We start from the raw sequence: 16,689 nt of genomic DNA, 5'->3' as shown, positions 1-16,689 counted from the left end.
ATAAAAGATCATTCAAATGAGGGGTATAGGTGAATGAGACAATCCCTAAAGACCTTTTCGTTCAAATGCAGACAAATACAGCTTCTCGTAATTATTAAGGCGTGCATACCGCGAGTGCTTTGGGTAGTTGGCACAATGCCACAATTAAATTTAGGTACATTGTATTGTGTCTCTTCGTTAAACCCACAGCAGTAGGGAGTACGAGAAGACTGGTGGCAGAGTCTCAGAAATTGTGCCACATAAGTTGACACTCTTATCAATTAGGCTGTAACATAGTCACCTTATATGTTGAAAAACAGTGTGACAGCTACCATAAAGCATAGTATATCTCACATGCCTAATTATTATCTTCAACTATACATACGTATAATTGAGATATGTTTAACACCTCGCATTGCATGGATATATATTTAAGACAATATAAACTCAAATAGAACACACTTGCTTGAAAAAAATTGTATATATGGAATACATTTCTTATTGTCGTACAAATGTACTATAACAAATTTAAAGCATTATGAAGAATACGTGTGTACATGTATGTGGTGTCTTGTACCTAGTTTTTGAGAATTAGTTTAATATTTTCTACAATGCGAACAGTTATAATGTACCAGAACTCTTCACCAATGTTCTAGGACAAACATTCTCCTTTCTCTATCTTTATTTGACGCAAGTGGTATTCCCATGATTCCATCTTACAACTTACGTAAAAATTGCGTCGATCAATCATTATAATTCCAGAAATTGCAATTCTCTATTAAAAAGGGTACATTCAGAAAAGACGACAATTTAAGAAGTAAAAATTATTCTATGCCGTATAAAATCGATCAGATTGGCTTACTTAAATATTTTATCCACGGTACCATATATCATAAATAAAGTGCTAGGCGCACGTGTTAATAATATAAGCATCGACACGCATTACAAATAGCTTTGCACTGAAAATAACATCGTTGATTATACAACTGATGCATTTATCGATATTCAGCAGAGAATGCTTTTGACAGTTTTCTCGTAACTAACTCAGGAAAAACTTGAAGATTAAAGAATAAAGCGGTTAATGCCTTAGTTAACGATATATCATACGACTGTTATTGGAAAATAAGATTTAGGAACAACTTGCAAAATTTAAGATTCGTCTTTTCAATAATCATAATAACATGAGTTACTGGACAATGAGCGAATCTCTATCTATACCGCCGATTCAAATTACTATTAAAAAATATGCATAAAAAACAGACGGGCATTGAAATTTCTCTTTTCGTATTCCTTTCATAACATATTTTAACCCGTTATCAATTGACTCTGGGTCTGTTTTGTTTTTATATCGACCAATTATTTGTTGTTTTAATGTTCAGTGGTAAAGATTGCACATGCATATTCAGGACGAGAAAAAATTAACAAAAAATACAATAGGTAGGTCATTATTAGAGTTCGTCCGGTCTGAAGATCGGGGAAATTCGGACTTCCACTGGAACAATTTGAGTAAACTGGATGGGCAGAGAAATTTTACCTTGCACCAACCAACACACGAACAACTCACTCAAAAAGAGATTTTAAAAAGGGTTCATAACGTGCAGAAAGCGTGGCACTCTCTTCAAGAGGCATCGGATTACACGTTCCCATTCTGTCAGAACGTGGCTGCGTACTTGTATGTATACCGCACAAAAAACTAGACTTCCAACTTTGTCAAGGGTTTTACTACCGGTGGGGAAAAAAACAAATTGACCATATTTATAATCCACAGATTTAGTTTAAACATATTTTATTTGCTGAATTAAAGCAAAATGGATTAGACACAAGTAAATCATACTGATGAAGTCTTTTCCATAATACAGTATAAAGTTACAATAATAGTATAATATAATGGACATGCATATAAAACAAACAGTTTATACAATATAATACTAGTTTATTTCATAGGTGAACAAAGAGGAGAGAAAGTAAAAAGAGAAAAAGAAAGTTTGAAAAGTCGTATAATTCTGTGACAATGACTTGTAAATTGACAACGATGACGTTCCGTGTCAGTAATAATAAAGCTCTATCAAGGCATAAGAAATCTGTTTGACCTTTTTATGAAATTTTGAACATGTTTGAAAATTTGAATATTTTGTTCGTTCCGAAGTTCCAAGTGTCCTCAAATTAATAGTTTTGTATCTAAAACAAAGTTTTCAGATAGCCAGTTAAGGTTATGGAATAAGGTTTTTCTACATAATGTGTATTTTGGGCAAACGAAGAAGTAATGGTAGACATCCTCAATATCGGACCCACAATGGCAAGAAGGATCATCCATAATATTAGCTCTAAATAGGTCATTGTTTAAGAATGAAGCGGAACATCGCAATTGCGTTAAGATAATATTTAATTTCCTTGGGCCGAACAAATAAAATGTTTCAATTTTACATAATAGACTATCGTTTTTTAATTCTTTCTTAAATTTAGAAATAGAGGAGTCGACACTGCGAATTTTTGGATCAAGTTTATTCATTCACGTATAGTAGAGGGAATAAACGATTCAGTAGTAAGGGAAAGTCTACAAAATGGAACAATAATATCATGCCCATTTCGCAACGGTTAGTTGGTTGTACTTTGTACACAAGCAGGTACAAGATTACATAGATATTCTGGTGCATGCTTTTGGTTCATGTTATAAAACATCTGCAATTTTCTTCTCCTTCTTCTTTCAAAAAGAGATTCCCAGCCAACCTCAGAATATAAAGTTTCAGTTTTTGTAAATATTGGTAGACCTGTTACTATTCTTGTGGCCTCTAATTGCAAATTTTCTAATTTATGTGAGTAGCCTATTCCACAATTATCCCACACTTCTGTGGCATATTCAAAAATGGGTCGAATAAAAACTAAGTTTAGCTTTTCTAAATTATTTCGAGATAATCCACAGACACCTTGAGGGTAACTGGTTTTTTTTTATGAATATCCAAATGGTTATTAAGTCTGTGAAACGGTTTTTCACGATTGTTAAACGCAAATTGTAAATCGAATTGTACCTTGGATTTGATATTCGCTGCTGAACCAGCAAAGACCCTACAAAGATGAGACGGGCGTTTGCGTGGCTTCATATATGTGCCTCGAAATGTGTCGTTGGTTGATCTAAAGGGACTATTAGTTAGGCTGTATGGGATGTACAAGTACGCAGCCACGTTCGCAGAGGGCATAAAATCGCTCAATTTTTTTTCATGTTATTTTTGCATTTTCGACAATTATGACCCAATTTAAAAATCCTTCATCCGTCCACGCAATCAACTAATCAATTTCAGTGACAGTATGCAGAACATATACAGTGGTAATTAATTCAGTCTTTCAATGAGAAATAGATCTGACACATCAACACAATCGAGATGCGTAAACGCCAAATGTAAAGGCAGATGGTATGTTAAATCGCAAGAATGGGAAGATGACAACAATGTTATTTAATTCATTTTGTTTATCTTCTCTGTATATCTATGTATTATATACACCTTGGAGGCGTTTGCCCCGAGTGGTTGCATCTTTTTTTACACGAATAGATTATTGTCAATGCAGAATGATAGTTTTCAATTATATAGGTGTGTGTGTGGGGGGGGGGGGGGGGGGGGGGTATGATGTCAGCGATTTGACAATATGTTATCGAAAGCATGATACATGCAGAGGGTATCCAATTTTATTTACCGACATCTATATATATATGGGTGTAAAATAAAAATCCAATGTGTTTCACATGATATTATCGGCTATATACATTACTCTGAGTGTACCACGAATTGCGATCTATAATATATATAAACATGTAGTTGAAGAGACTCAGAGTGAAACACAAATGCGCCGGGTTGTCTGGTAAAGATTTCACTTTTGTATATTGTTAGAGTTTACCAACTATATAAAAAAAACAAGAGTGCACACGCTGAAATGTCTCGCCTTCTTTACTAATCATTGATATGATGTTGATAGTCATAAATATAAAGGTTTACTACAACTGTCACATAAACTCAACATTAACCACGAAAACTAAAACTATACCAATGAACCATGAAAATGAGGTAAAGGTTAGATGAACAATGCTAGGCAGACATGTACTGCTAACAATTCTTCCATACAACAAATATAGTTGACCAATTGCTTTTAGTTTAAGAAAAACAGACCAAAACACAAAAACTTAACACTGAGCAATGAACCGTGAAAATGAGGTCAAAATCATATAAAAACTGCGCGACTGACAAATAGATCATAAAATATTTCCATACACCAAATATAGTTGACCTATTGCATATTGTATTAGAAAAAAGGACAAAAACTCAAAAAATTTAACGTTGACCAATAAACCATTAAAATGAGGTCAAGGTCAAGGTCAGATGACACCTGTCAGCTAGACACGTACACCTTACAATCATTCCATACACCAAATATAGTAGACCTATTGCTTATAACTATATGAGATATGAACTTGACCACCAAAACTTAACCTTGTTCAGGTGAAAATTGTCTGGTCGGCATGAGGACCTTGCAAGGTACACATATACCAAATATAGTTATCCTATGGCTTATAATAAGAGAGAGTTTAACATTACAAAAAATCTGAACTTTTTTTTTCAAGTAGTCACTGAACTATGAAAATGAGGTCAAGAACATTGGACATGTGACTGACGGAAACATGAGGCATCTATATACAAAGTATGAAGCATCTAGGTCTTCCATCTGCTAAAGTATAAAGCTTTTAAGAAGTTAGCTAACGCCGACGCCGCCGCAGTCGGATCACTTTCCCTGTGTCAAGCTTTCTGCGACAAAAGTCGCAGGCTCGACACAAATAATCTCATATTTTAAATTAACTATAATATTGCAGTACTGTAGTCTTTACGATCAAGCAAGTACCAGACATATACACACAAACAATGAAGTAACAAATATGAAGTAACATTCGCTTATAATCTCCCACAAAACCAGTTTCTGTTCCTAGCTTGACCTAGCTTAAGCTTTACGTAAATTGTTAGTATATTATATTGACCGTCGCCAATCTCATCAGATACCAAATTTCCTGTCCTGCTAATTGGTCGCCAGAAGACTTCCTAATATACGACTGTCAATGTATTTATTTTAAAGTCTAAACATAAACATTTAAGCTATAAGGTTGCTAAACAAAAATCACATTTTGGTTTTTATGCACCTTTGCATCTAGTGTTAATTAGTATCAATGTGAAGTGCACAATGCACTCGCTTTTATGCATTTAGTATATTAGAATTTTTTATGCAGTTATGTTCTCTCTTAATATTTTGTTCTTTTTAAAATAAATAGTATCTATATGATACTGCGGAAGTTGTAATTTTTCCAAAATTTAAACTGTAACATTTTGAGACAGTCCCTAGGTAGAACGTAGGGTGAATGTAGAATTATACGAAGGGAAACAATCCATGGTGGATGCGAGGATTTATTCAATAATCATGGAAAACATAGAAACAATTCAGGAATGTGTAGTTGATAATAAAATTGCTCTGGTTACTATCGCTATCATAAGTAAGTATATAGTCACTAAAGTTAATTCTGTATTTTATTTTGATTTCGATTCTAAAGTTGTTTCAGTTCTAATTCTTGAACTTTCAGTCACGTGCAACTAATTGTATTTTGACTCGTTGATAACCTCAAACTATTATTTTGGTTATATCATAGTACATCCATTAGAGTCATCTATTGCTACCAGTGGCGTATCCGGGGGATTGGAACCCTCTTTTTTGGACGATCTATGCATTTGAATGGGGACATGTGGTTGGAACCCCACCCCTTTCTCCTGGGTTGGGAACTCAGGTTGGGAACCCCTTTTTAAAATGGCTGGATCCGCCCTAGCTGCGAAAACGTAGCTCTTAAGGTCCTTTTGATGATTTTTGATATTTGCGGACCATGGCAAAAAAAAAAAAAAAATAAAATCAAAGGACAATAGAGCTACGTTTTCGCATCTAGCATGTCTAGATCCGCCCCTGTGTTCTAAGTACAAAAAAGCATCTAGAGTTATAAAATTTGCATGCATTTTTGTCTTAATTATATTTTTTTTTGGAAGTATTTTACGGTGATCATTGTCTTTCCGTGTCGTAGAAGTTATTCATCGAGCTATTTTTTTTTTTTTTTTTTTTTTTGTGGGAAGGGGGGGGGGGGATTAGGTCAGTTATGAGGAACGCTAACTGGTTTTGTTTCAGATGGATGAAAAAAAATGCTAAATTGGATTGGGGTCTTATATTCATTTTCTGTTTTATAAAGATACAAACTTTTCTAGATTTGATGCCTATAATAAACTAAGTTTAGTACAATCTTTGAGATGTATTTTTGTCGTATTTTGTATTTTTGCAATGTCATTGTCAATTTTTTTTCTATGTATCTGGATACACGTTTGGTATGTTTCGCCTCATTTAGGGATATATATGCCAACATAAGGAGATTTTAAAAGTGTAACTGAGTGAACCGCTTCAAGTAAAACACGCTATACGTCTAAATCTAAACCACTGCGTTCACACTACGACTAAAAATGTAGTCGATCTGACCTATTCGCCCGTAAAACTGTAACATTGTTTATAAATAGAAATAATCAAATTGAACACTAGAAAATAATGGATGAAATTATTGTTTCTCTTAAATCACAAGTTTAAGTTTTAATACTAGTTTTCTTGATTTTGAAACAAACAACTGTAGCAAGGAAGTTACAAAACAAACAAACACCCAAATATTTAATTGCCAATCACGGCGCCCGAAATTAGCAGAATAATTACAGCATGTCATCATGAAGTGATACTACGGTTTCTGAAAAGAAAAAAAAAATCAACATTTGCTATGGCGAAGACAAGATTTTTTTCAGTTCCCTTTTACTTGCATGTACACACAATCTGTTAACAGAGAAATATGGGTTAAACTTGGTTCACACTGTCGATCAGATCAACTCGATCAAGCCCGATCATGACAAATAACGTGATCGGTCTGACTCAATTGACAAGAATGTTCGGGATAGTCTACCTTGCTCGTCATCGATCTGACTTTCTACCGGAGAGTTTTTGACATGTCAAAAACATTCGAGTAAGGATCGAGAAGCAAGTCACACGAGAAGAGATCGAGAATTCGTCGAGTAGCGGTCGAATTGATCTGGAAAGGATCGTGTAGGGATCGAGTTTGGTCGGAATACAATTTTTTTACCGATCAGTACTCGATCATTTCGACCTTTGCTCGACTAATGTCCGATCATTTCCAGATTAACTCGACAAATGCCCGATCGCTTACAGATCACTGAGACTTCTATATTTATTTTATCCTAGACCAACTCGACCAATACCCGATCGCTTCTCGACCACATTCGACCACTCTTCGATCTCTACTCGGCCATACACGAGAACACATGACTGCTACACGATTCTCTACTCTCCTAACTCTACGTCCGCAAACATATATTGGCAACATTATTTTTAACTGTGCAAAAATTCCTCCATGTACAGTACGTGTCTTTACTTTTGCAAGGAGAGGTAACATTTTAAAAGAGAGGCAAAAAACACAAAGGAACAATCAAACTCAAAGGTCGAAAACAAACCGACACAGCCATAGCGAAAAACGAAAACCGACGAGAAGAAAAACATAGAAAACTAAAAACTTAGCAACACGTAACCCAACAAAACCTGTAATGTTCAGGTGTTCCGGAAGGGAAGAAAGTCCTGCAATTTGGGCACTGGCGGATTTTCACACAAGAGACGAAAGTAAAATATTTTTTTGTTTGGAGCGAACTTCTTTCTTACACTAACGATACAAACTGTTCAGCGAGCACACGTTTTGATCATTTGTTTCTAACATACTTTTGCAAAGTTTGCATAAACTTTGAGAAACTGTACACTCGCTGCAAATGCGTCTACAGTTTGTCATTCGTCGTTTGTTACTTTAACCTATGCATTTCTTTCTAACTTTTAAGACTCGGTCACACCTTACCGGATAGCTCGAACGGACGACTAACGGATAACTTTTTTTCAATCCGTTCATGTCCGTTAGACGTCCGTTCTTATCCGTTAGACGTCCGTCCATATCCGTTGCATGTCCGTTAAGGCGAAGTGTACGTAATTAAACTACACAATGGATTTTTTTTAAATTTTACATGTAGATTCTGCTTGTAAAAATAAATCAGAAAATAAAATAAAAAAAGGGGTAACCGTTTTCGTTTTTGAGATACGAGCTGTTGACGTTAACAGTATCATACACCAAAATTACAAAGGATATATAGGGAAAATCGTGAAATTCGGCAGGAATTGTTACATTTCCAAGATTTTCTATTATATTAGACAATCGATTTTTTTTTAAATTTATGAGACGATTCTAAAATGTCTGAGGAATCGATTGGTGCAAAGAAAGTCCTTAGCAATCGTGCTACTTTTCAAACTATACCCTGTTAAAGTTGAATCTTGAGTCTAAAAAAACATCCGTTAGAGGTCTGGAAGATAAATTCACCAACGGACTTCTACCGGATGTTTAACGGATAAAACGGATGTTGAACGGATGAGAAACGGACTTCTACCGGACGTATAACGGATAAAACGGATGATGAACGGATCTGAAACGGATAAATGCCAATTGAAAATTTCGCGTCAGAAATGTCAATTATTGGTATGTCAGATTTCTTAAGGTTCGTGAATTCTTATTATTCATAACCGATCTTAGAGTATAGGCACGTCTTCGCAATCATGCAGTTCTTATTCAGGCCAGACACTGCCCTTTGGCGGAATTTTGAAGAACAAACCAAAGTCAGTTACACAGAAACATTTTAATTATTTATGCGATTATCATTTACATGTATTATTATTGTCGCCTTTGACTTTTCTGTATATCTTGTTCATCCGTTTTATCCGGTACGCTTCCGTTAGGTGTCCGTTTTATGCGGTACTCGTCCGTTGGATACTACGTTCGACATCCGTTCTGTCCGGTACGTGTCCGTTTGTCGTACATTGCATATCCGGTGTGTGTCCGTTATGCATCCGTTACACGTCCGTTTTATTCGGTCAGTACATCAACGGATTACAATTTTGTCAACGGACAACTTTTATTTTCATCCGTTAGGCGTCCGTTCGTGCTATCCGGTAAGGTGTGACCATGGAAGTAATATTTAGTATTACTTCCATGGTGTGACCGAGACTTAACATTAAATCAATTATCTAAACGTGTCCTTACTTGTCATAACTCAAAAAAATGTCTAAACCTACTCAAATTTAGGTACTTTCCTCCTTTCTTTCCTTAAAATAACAGCTATGAAAGAAAGGAGGGTAATACCTAAATTTGTGTAATTTTAGACAATATTTTGAGTTATGACAAGAAAGAACATTTTTCAAAAAGTTTTTATCATCACTATCTTAATACATCCATCTGATTAAGACGAAGAACTGCCAATAGAATTAAATATCTAGAGGAGCGATGTCCTCCGTGTCTATAACATCTTCTACGGAGGCTATTTTCCCCGCATAATAAGTTCAAATAACAACAAAATGTGCATGTGTTTTTGACAGTTCAAACAGGGTCAGCTAACTCTGATTAGGGAGCTACCATTTGATTTTTATGGGGGGGGAGGGGGGGCTAGGATGAAAAATTTTGTCCTGCTTTTTTTTTTAGTTGTAATCTCAGACCTGCCTTTTTATTTTTTACTCTATTCGGTCCTACTTAAAACTCCTGTCCTGCCTATTTTTTTCAAATTTCATCCTAGCCCCCCCCCCCCCCCCCCACACACACATAAAAATTAAATGGTAGCTCCCTTAAACGATGCATTTGATTCTTCTTTTGTAATGTTTAACAAATTTTAAATATAAAAACCAGCACACAACGTTAACCAACCTTAGGTTAGAAAGAAATGCACTCTTGATCTCTTGATAGATATATGTAAAGTTGTAAACAGTTTCAGAAAAGGTATCACTCCAGGGTATTAAAATTCTGCTTTGAGTCAAACTTTGGGGAACTATGTGACATTTTGCCCTCTTTTTGCAATATTTTTTTAGCAAATACATGCAGGTTGTTGCCATACAGCAAAAGGAAAACAGATGTCTTTAACCATTGAACTACTGGATTTTAAATTTATGAAACATACTGATTGCATGCTTATGCACATATATGACACAAACACTACACTTTATTTGTAAGAAAGCAAGAAAAAGGGGATGGTAAAATTTACGTATATTGCTATCTAACATAAGTACTAATCCAGTGACAAATCTTATTTTGTGGTGTCATTTCCAAAAAAAAGCAATAAAACTACCATTGCAATGCATATCAGTGTCCACTATGAGGACGTTTTTATAAGCATTGGGTTCCTTTTTGTTCAGTTAGTGCAAGTCTCTCATACTGCCCACACAGTGGTTGTCGTGTCAGCCACTGCATCACCTAGATTTCTCGGCGCCCGTTGCTGTCTACACCATCTTGTCCGTCTTCTATGAACTCTTCAAGCTCCGTCACAGCTATTAACCTGTCTCTCTGGGCTCTTACTATCTTGCCCACAAATCCAATTGCTTTATTTCTATGTAGATACTTTAGATTTATGATTTTTCTCGGACCTTCTACTGAATATAACCAAATAAACGGAGAATGTGTCCATGGGACACTGATAATGCCCCCAGCTAGCATAAATAACATTCTAAACGGTCATTACAAAAGAAAGACCAGCAAATTCGCGTTTGAACTGTGTTGCATGGTAATAAGCATTGTGTATACGGCGTTTCATTAAAGGTTGAGGCAAAATAAAATTAGAGAACGGAAACTTATATTGTTGGGACGTACGTACATATGGACAAGGGTAACACTTAATGCCCACTCCGAAGCGGCAGGGAATAAAAATTTCGGACGTTTTATACTCGAATTGTGCATACCTGACCAATTCCCGATTATCCCTACGACCCATATACGATCAGGTCGATCTGATCTGGTCGAGATCAGGTTGAGATCGTGAATATTTGATTTGGTCTAGCTAGTCGAGTAAAGATCGTGTAAAGATCGTGAATTGATCGGAATTATCGAATAAGTATTCATTTTGTTTTCGGGATGGAGTCGTGAGGGGGTCATTTAGAAGTCGTGAATGGTCGAGTTAAGGTCGTGTACAGTCAGATGGCGGTCGGTTAGAAGTCGTAAACAGGCCCGATCAAGCATTTGGTTGAGCTTGGTTGTGAAAATTTGGACAATCGGGATCATCGAGTTGATCTGATCGGCAGTGTGAACCTAGCTTTAGCTGTAGTTTTGTTCAAGTACTTCTTATGCGCATGAATTATTAACGATTCAATCGTACTGGTTTTAACCGATCTCTGCGTTCACAATGATTTAAAGTAAGAGCGGTTTACTTTGGATCGATTCAAACTAAACTACCTCTTTTGATTTTAGTTTAGGCCAATTGAAGATCGATTTAAAGCATTCACATTAACCCTTCAAAACGATCTAAAGTGAGCCGATCTTGTTTAAATCGATCATAATGTCTAAGTGTGAACAGGGTCTGATACTGACCACAATACAAAACACTTATTTTTGTGTACAATAATTTTAGTGATATCGGCCTTGCTTACATTCTGAAGTTAGTCAAAATACACGTGTCACACCGATATGAGTCGTTTAGGTTCTACACAACTACATTGTATATTCCAGACGTACTTCGAATTTGAAAAACTATTTGATTGGGAAGTAAATGTAACTGCGGAACCGTAGCTCTTGGGTCCTTATGTTATTTTTTGACTATTTGCAACTCTAAGGGACATTCATATTTTGGTCGAGCCATCGTATGGAATGTTGGGAAAATTGGTCAGAAGCTTGTTAATAAACAAAATATAGTATCTAGAGCTAAATTTAAAATAATTTATTGTTCCATATTTGATTGATAGCTGGACTTAGTTTTATTTTACAGTTAACAAGTAGATACAATCTACGAGGAAAGTTTTTGAGTCATCAATAACTTTTCAAAACCTTCATGGATTTGATGAAATTTTGAAGAAAAAAACAAACCATAAATCTTAGCATGTACACCTTTAATTTGGCGGGATTTATTTTGGCGATTTTCGTCTATCTGCGAAAATAAGCGAAAATTTGCACCCCGCGAAAATAACACCCTATACGGTATTGTTTTTCATTAATCCATCATTTTTATTAATTTACAGTCGTAGCCTTATGGGGGATTAGGAAATATATAAAAGGAGCAATGTATACTGGAAACAGACGTATTGATGGTAAAACTGTCATAATAACTGGTGGCAATACTGGCATTGGTAAAGAGACGGCAATAGATCTGGCAAAACGAGGTAAAGTCAACATTAGTAAATAGCATCGCATAAAAAGAATTATATTTGACATTGGTGATTCGTTCTTCATTTCGAACTATATTATTTGACAAAGGCATATATTCTGGACATCAGTTATGATAGCATCTTTTGATGATTTTTAAATTTTAACGTCCGGTTGTTCAAGACGGTTCAACGTGTTCCCCCAAATTAATTATACGTGCCTTGAGATAAAAGATGCTAATTTTCCATCATCGCTTCGAGAATTAAAACGCGTGTTTTCCGTGCTTGATAACATTAAAAGTCTGTCGTTTTGAAAGTTAATAACTATGATTTTCCTCATACATTTTGGGACTTCAAACGTATTATGGCGTACTAGTATATGATGTACTTGTCGGTCAAAACGCTTCGAGGCTATGATATGCGTTCGTTACAGTCCATGTTTTATCGTGCATCGTTTATGAACGAAATTATTTCACGTTCATCGTGAATTTGTTATTCCATCAATATATTTAACAAGAAATTAGAAGATGTAGCATGAGTGCCAATGGACAACTCTCCATCCAAGTCACAATGTGTAAAACGTAACAAACTTCCATGTTATTTATTTATCGGACGCTGAAATCAATTTATTGAGCTCTTGGGTGAACGCTGCTTCATAAGTACGAAACGACGAATATATCAAATGTCAATACTTTCTTCTTTTTTTTGTTTATAAGTTGTTAGCATAATCAAAGAATGAAGAAAATTAAGTAAACAATAAACTTCAAGACCACTGTAGCATATTTCAGAAAGAAAACAACTAGACGAGTACTAGTTTTCAAATGCTGTCATTATATTCCTGTCGGTTTCATTTCGTGTACAGTAAAATTAAAATCTACCCATAATCAAATTCATTTATATCAGTTTTGAAAATATATGATTTACCTGTTAGGTGCAAAAGTCATCATTGCTTGTCGTGACATGACCAGAGCAAATGCTGCAGCAGACGATATAACGCGTATAAGCGGAAGTAAAGAAATATATGTCAGACAACTAGATCTGGCTTCCTTGAAATCTGTCAGAACTTTTGCTGAGAATATTAAAAAAACGGAGAAAAGAATAGACATCCTATTAAATAATGCTGGTAAGTGGAATTGTTTTTTACAAGAAAAATACGAAAATATATGAAACAAATATGTTTAAGCATGTCTGTTATACGTGAAGTGAGTTAAATTTAAATTTGTTTAGATACCTTTATTTTGAATTGACAATTATTATGTATAATTATACATATCTAGATCAAGACGAAAACAACATTGTGAAGGCAATTTTTTGTTTTACATAGCTGATATTTACATATTCAACAAATTTCAAAAAAGTTATTTATGTAAGAATCAGAAAGGAAAACTTTAAAAAATAAGAACCCTTTCTCCAAAAGGTATAATTGAAATTCATTTTACGAAGCCAGTACCTTTTTTCCTGTCAAAATAATAATACTTTAATTATTAATAGGAGTTATGGCGTGTCCATATGGGAAGACAGTAGATGGGTTCGAGATGCAGTTTGGCGTAAACCATCTAGGACATTTTCTGCTTACAAATCTTTTACTTGATTTGATGAAGAAGTCAGCTCCAAGTCGAATCATTAACGTATCATCGTTTGCCCATGTCTTCAGTGAGTATTAAAGTATTATACATACATACAAATATGAGATTAGTCATTAACAAATCAGTCTCTTGGTGTTTTTTTGAATAAATAAAAGTATTAAATATGACACAAGAAAAGTAATGATTTGAAATTCATTTTTCAGACATTAAAATTGAGAATGGTAATAGGGAATTGTAGTGTTGTGTAACTGAGTTGCAGTATTAATGAAGATTTCCTAATGTTTTCTGTTATTCATTTTTTTGTCAAAATCTACACCTTTTCTATTGTATAACCTAAAGGATTTTTATTCCTATCGTTTAATCATTTATTATTTTAAGAGGTTTTCCATTTCCCGTAATGTACTGGATATAAAATGAATTGGTTTGTTAAACTGTCCGTCGTAATTCAGAAACTGTCTTGTAATTCATGAGTTGAAATAGAGTCTGCATTGATTGGTGGTCCTTCACTTCTGTATTCTTAAAGTTTTAGAATATATCTAATTTTATTATCCCACTACCCTCTGTTTCTGCCACTTTATTCTGTATTTTATCCCATTATTCCATATTCTGTAAACCCCAGACCCCCTTGAAACATGGAATCATCTTATCACACAACATGTCTACAGCATATTATTTTCATGAAAATTATATTTACAGCTGGTCCACTTGATTTTGATGACATTGCGAAAAGGGAGAAAAGCTACAGTGAAAGCAGAGCTTATTCACAGAGCAAACTTTGTAATATATTATTTACAAAACAATTGGCATCTCGATTAACTGGTAAGATAAAGAAGATCTTTCTTTCTCGTCAAATTGAATACTTTAACCTATTTTAAAAACAACAGTATATAAAAAAAGGAAAATAACAAAAACATCGAGGAAAATTTCAAAACGGAAAGACCATAATCAAATGGCAAAATTAAAACCTAAAACGGATGGACAACGACTGCCACATTCCTGACTTGGTACAGGCATTTTCTTATATAGAAAATAGTGAATTGAACCTGGTTTTATAGCTAGCTAAACCTCTCACTTTTATATTGACAGCATTTTGTGAACAAAAGAAGCAGACATACTAGGTAAAAATGTTAAAAATAGGGTGCAGCCGTCAGCATTGGGTTATCAAACCATCATCATCATTGTAATTAAGCTTACTGTCTAACTTCTTTTGAAGTACACTGTATTTTTATTTTTATGTGTTTAAAGCTATGCATTTCCATACTAATGCAGTATATTTTCACGAGAAGATGAATTGTATAATATTGCACTCACGTCTTCCAGCCTACCAATAGAAATAAGAACATGAAGAAGATGAAGTATGAGTGCCTATGAGACAACTCTCCACAAGAGACCAAAATCATTAATGACACAGAAATTAAAAACTATAGGTCACCGTACTAAGTTCAGTCCATATGCATTGTATCTGACACAAATCTGCACATTTAGTAGAGTTGATAACTATACCTTAGATATAATTTACCATGGCAATTCGAGTGCTTATGTTTAGCCCATATAAAAAACAGAAACCCCTTATGTCAGACACTTACCTCCATAGGCAAGTGTAGGGTTTAAGTTAAGTTCATTTCTTGTAGGAACTGGTGTTACAACTTACTCCTTACATCCTGGTTCAATCAACACAGAGCTTGCCAGACATATGAGAGTCAAGGTCAAATTTATTATGGAGGCCTTGTATTTTATTATCACTTTCTTCATCAAAACTCCGTATGAGGGAGCACAAACTAACATTTATTGTGCTGTTGAAGAGTCTCTGGATAACGAAACAGGAAAATATTACAGGTAAAACATTCGGCTTTTAAAATGAATATATAACTAAATGCATGACTTTGTATACAATTTCTTTTCCTTTTTACATTTTTCGATCTCCTTTTATATAATCTCTACACTTATAAAGCAGTTATAATCAGCTAAAAATTAAATTAAACAAAAACCCACCCATTTTCATTCTCATGGGTGTTCTCACTACTTGAGATATACAAGTGGCAAAGATATACTCATTATTGGAAAAAGTTTCTTTTCACTCGCAATAATAATAGAATTATCAATGGGCTGAAACAAAACAGACTATCTCATCCAAAAACATATTCAAATATAATTCAATCTGGAAAAATAATGTTATAATATTTTTAATAGCCAATAATTTATTGCTTAGTAAGCGATATTTACATAACATTTTGTTTATTGTTTTAGTGATTGTGCTGAAACCACACCTACAAAAACTGCTTTAGACGACGGCGCTGCTAAGAAATTATGGGAACTGTCTGAAAAACTGGTAGAACTTTAACCATCGGGAAAAAAGACCTCGAAATATTGAACATGTAGCACGTTATCTAGAAAGTTTAAGATGCAAGTGTTGCACAGTCTTTAGTTCCCTTTATTGGCTTCTCTGTGTTATGTCCGAAATGTGATCCATACTAAGAACGGATGGACGAGCAACATATAAATTAAATAAAACTAATGAGAGGTTTGACTGCAATAAATCTTACAGTTAAAACATTTGAAAATTTATAAACCTTTTTGCTGTATAAATTTTTCAACTAAACAGTTCAATCATTTGAGTCCCAGGTGTCTCTTATAATATTGACGAAAAACACTGAGTATATGGAAACATGTGATCGTTTATTAATTTCCTACAACTTGACCATTAAAGTCCATAACATAAAGACAAATGCTTATCAACAAAATAATATCAAACGAATAGTTGTGTTACCTCGTGAAAATGCAAATTTACGATGAAACTTAAGCCAAACGCTTTTTTTTTTATCAAAAACTTTATAAAAAAAAGGGAGGGTTTAACAGAAAAATG

General features: G+C 34.5%; 1 protein-coding gene across 1 annotated transcript; it reads left to right on the top strand.

The window, feature by feature from the left end:
* Positions 1 to 5,353: 5,353 nt before the first annotated feature.
* On the top strand, positions 5,354 to 16,441 carry LOC143082951 (retinol dehydrogenase 11-like). Its single transcript, XM_076259006.1, has 7 exons — positions 5,354 to 5,503; positions 12,118 to 12,258; positions 13,172 to 13,363; positions 13,732 to 13,893; positions 14,523 to 14,645; positions 15,458 to 15,662; positions 16,074 to 16,441. The coding sequence occupies exons 1-7, from the start codon at positions 5,401 to 5,403 to the stop codon at positions 16,165 to 16,167; spliced, it is 1,020 nt and encodes a 339-aa protein (XP_076115121.1). The 5' UTR covers positions 5,354 to 5,400; the 3' UTR covers positions 16,168 to 16,441.
* Positions 16,442 to 16,689: the final 248 nt, after the last annotated feature.

This window comes from Mytilus galloprovincialis, chromosome 7 (genome assembly GCF_965363235.1).
Source record: "Mytilus galloprovincialis chromosome 7, xbMytGall1.hap1.1, whole genome shotgun sequence".
NCBI lineage: Eukaryota > Metazoa > Mollusca > Bivalvia > Mytilida > Mytilidae > Mytilus > Mytilus galloprovincialis.
This window is presented reverse-complemented; position numbering and strand designations above follow the sequence as displayed.

Coding starts and splice junctions, on each gene's coding strand:
- LOC143082951 (XM_076259006.1), top strand. CDS start 5,401: ATGGTGGATGCGAGGATTTATTCAATAATCATGGAAAACATAGAAACA. Junction 13,364..13,731: donor CATCCTATTAAATAATGCTG/GTAAGTGGAATT, acceptor AATTATTAATAG/GAGTTATGGCGTGTCCATAT. Junction 14,646..15,457: donor ATTGGCATCTCGATTAACTG/GTAAGATAAAGA, acceptor CATTTCTTGTAG/GAACTGGTGTTACAACTTAC.